Source organism: Ceratina calcarata, unplaced genomic scaffold (genome assembly GCF_001652005.2).
Source record: "Ceratina calcarata isolate Rehan_Ccalc_2016 unplaced genomic scaffold, ASM165200v1 scaffold493.2, whole genome shotgun sequence".
NCBI lineage: Eukaryota > Metazoa > Arthropoda > Insecta > Hymenoptera > Apidae > Ceratina > Ceratina calcarata.
Window position 1 is genome coordinate 276,650 of NW_017173655.1, and position 2,451 is coordinate 279,100.

Here is a 2,451-nt window from a genome sequence, read left to right on the forward strand (position 1 = left end):
TAATATTTTAATAATATACAAGTCTTGTCTTGGAACATACCTGACTTCGTAGGTTTTCTCGCAGAAGTCAAAGCTGGCGTTTTGATGATCGATGTCGTAGGCAGTTTGCTGCGTAGCTCATCGATCAGCTTGTCATCGCCTGGCGAATTCTCGGTATCACTGTCACTGTCCGCGGAACTGACAAGGGACACCATCGTCACGATGTCGATCGTTCGAAAGTCGATGGAGTTCCTCGCACGTCCCGCCGATCTGCCCCGCAATTTTCCATCTGCGTCATTCTTGCAGCTCCAGAAACGTCGTTTCACGCTTCTAGATCGTCTCTTCAGTGGTGCCGATTTCATAGACCGGCTCGACGCCAGCTAATCCCGCATACATTAATATTTCTTATTTAAATCAAATTTTCTATAAAATTTCGCTTTGGTATTTCCCTCATTTCTTGTCTTAATGACTAAACGCGAACAATTAAGATAAATAAACGAGATAAACTATTACTATGAGATAAGATATTATAAATAATAGTAACTCGGTAGAAAAGCTGCACGTCACAAAGTCAACTTTTTATATTATATGAAAAATGCGATAGGAATATAGATTTCATTTTAAACAAGAATGCACGTACCTTGGATGCATCAATTTTTCCCACCGCGTTATCTGTACAGTCTGTCACCAGTTTTTCCCCTTGATCATTATTTTTTCCCGAGGTACTGGATGAATCGATCACGATATTAACTAATACGCGATTATTAGCCGAAGTCGATTCTAAACACCGTTGCGGCGGTGCGGAGTTAGTTCTCCGGGGTCGCTGATCCGTTCTCTGAATCTCCGTCGGCTTTTTTAACAATACGTTCCTCTCGTTCATAAAATCGCATCTCGTTTTTAATGAATTTCTCCAAGCTGCTGTTTTTTCAGTCACCGAGTCACCGTCTCTATCGTAAATTGCCCGATCGCTTTCTTTCACGTCCGAATCAAATTGATCGGCTCTGTCAGTTGCTTGAGTCATCGTTTTGCAATCTGCTAATGCATCTCTGTCGTCGATCGTGACGCGCGTATTCTTATCAATCGTAGAAGACAATTTCCCACCGGTTCTTTGCGGCACGTTTTTCTCGTCGACGGAACTCCTTCCCATCAGATTCTTTCCGCTCGGAATGCTCTCTCCGCTCTCTGTTCGATTCGCACAAGTCTTTTCTGTAATCACGTTAAGGTTGTCAATCGTCGGTTTATACGGCACGTTTTTATCGGACACCGAATCGTATCTGAACTCCGTTGGCGATCTAACTGGGTCGAGGAACGCTTGGTTGGTGCCGCTACGAAAACTCGCACGCTTCTGCTTGGCCGACGAAAAATCTTGTTTCGACACTTTTCCAACTTCCAGGGTCGAGTTTTCGATTTTGATCGATGGCAGCATCGTAGATAGAACGCCACAGCCACTCGAACAGTCGTTGCTCGTCGCCGTAGACTTCTTTGCCTTGGGAAGATGTTCACTGGCATTTGGACTTGATAGTTTCTTAAATAAAAAGCGAAAGGATTTAAATAGTATCAAAGGTCCTCTTGCTACACAAAATGCCAATGAAAATTATTTAGACAAATAATAAATAAGGAAAAAGATGTTCTAATAATGCTGCCTCTTTAATAATATAAGCTGAACTCTAGAACCTTTATAGATATTTAATTGACACTTATCAGATGTTATTAGTGAATGAATATATATTACAGATTTTATTTTTGTAAATCAATAAATAAAGAGACGAACAATTTTATATTTCAAGGAATTTTTAATATAGACTTTTAATTGCAAGTAATTGCGTACTTCGTTCAATGGTCCCTTTTCATCATCAGTCTTCTGCCTTTCCTTCTTTTTCGTCTCTCCAGGTATTTGAATTTCTTTCAACGCACTAATTTCTGAGGAACGTTTACAATCAGGCAAGACGTCACAGTTTTTCTTTATGTCCGTTGCATCGTTTTGCGACGATTTTCTAGCCGTCGGATTCTCGGTTTCCTTCTTTTCGCCAACCCCTGTCTTGAAATTGTTAATCAAAGGAGTTTCGGTCGCGGGCTGCTCGATCTTTCGCACAGGAGACGGGGGATTAGTGACTGTAGTATGAGTCGACATTTCGGACTCGCATCTTTCGTTCAAAATCCCGTGGGCCAAGAATATGTTAATGTTAGCTTTGTTCTCCTCGCGATGTTTCCAAGCGAGTCTCAATCTTTCAGCTAGCTCTTGTCTAGAGTAGAGTATCGTTGGCTTGTCGATGCCGACGAAACCTCTGCTCCGGCTTGTCGTCGGCCTGGATCGTCCAGGAATTTGACGAGCCACCACCTCGACTTGTTCCACCTGTTTCTCATTCTTCTGACGGTTCTCCTTCCAGGCAACACGAACCTGAAATTTGTCAATTGTCATCACAAGATTTGCCACGTTTTTTAATAGGAAATAACATTAACACCGAGGAGAGA

At 42.0% G+C, this 2,451-nt stretch overlaps 2 protein-coding genes across 8 annotated transcripts in view; one reads left to right on the forward strand and one right to left on the reverse strand.

Moving 5' to 3' along the window:
- Positions 1-2,438, reverse strand: part of LOC108628088 (uncharacterized) — a 9,867-nt gene extending 7,429 nt beyond the window's left edge. Inside the window, exons 1-3 of one of the 2 annotated variants that reach the window (XM_018029782.2) lie at positions 1,808-2,438; positions 620-1,504; positions 41-359 (exon numbers count right to left, since the gene is read on the reverse strand). In XM_018029782.2, the coding sequence (XP_017885271.2) occupies positions 41-359; positions 620-1,504; positions 1,808-2,398 (1,795 nt within the window). In that variant the 5' untranslated portion in view covers positions 2,399-2,438. The remainder of the gene's footprint in view (positions 1-40; positions 360-619; positions 1,505-1,807) is intronic. The other variant, XM_018029781.2, reaches the window with a different exon arrangement.
- The window catches only part of LOC108628023 (uncharacterized protein C1orf112 homolog), a 27,720-nt gene that overhangs the window by 16,293 nt on the left and 8,976 nt on the right, over positions 1-2,451 (forward strand). The gene's annotated exons all lie outside the window — the stretch shown is intronic.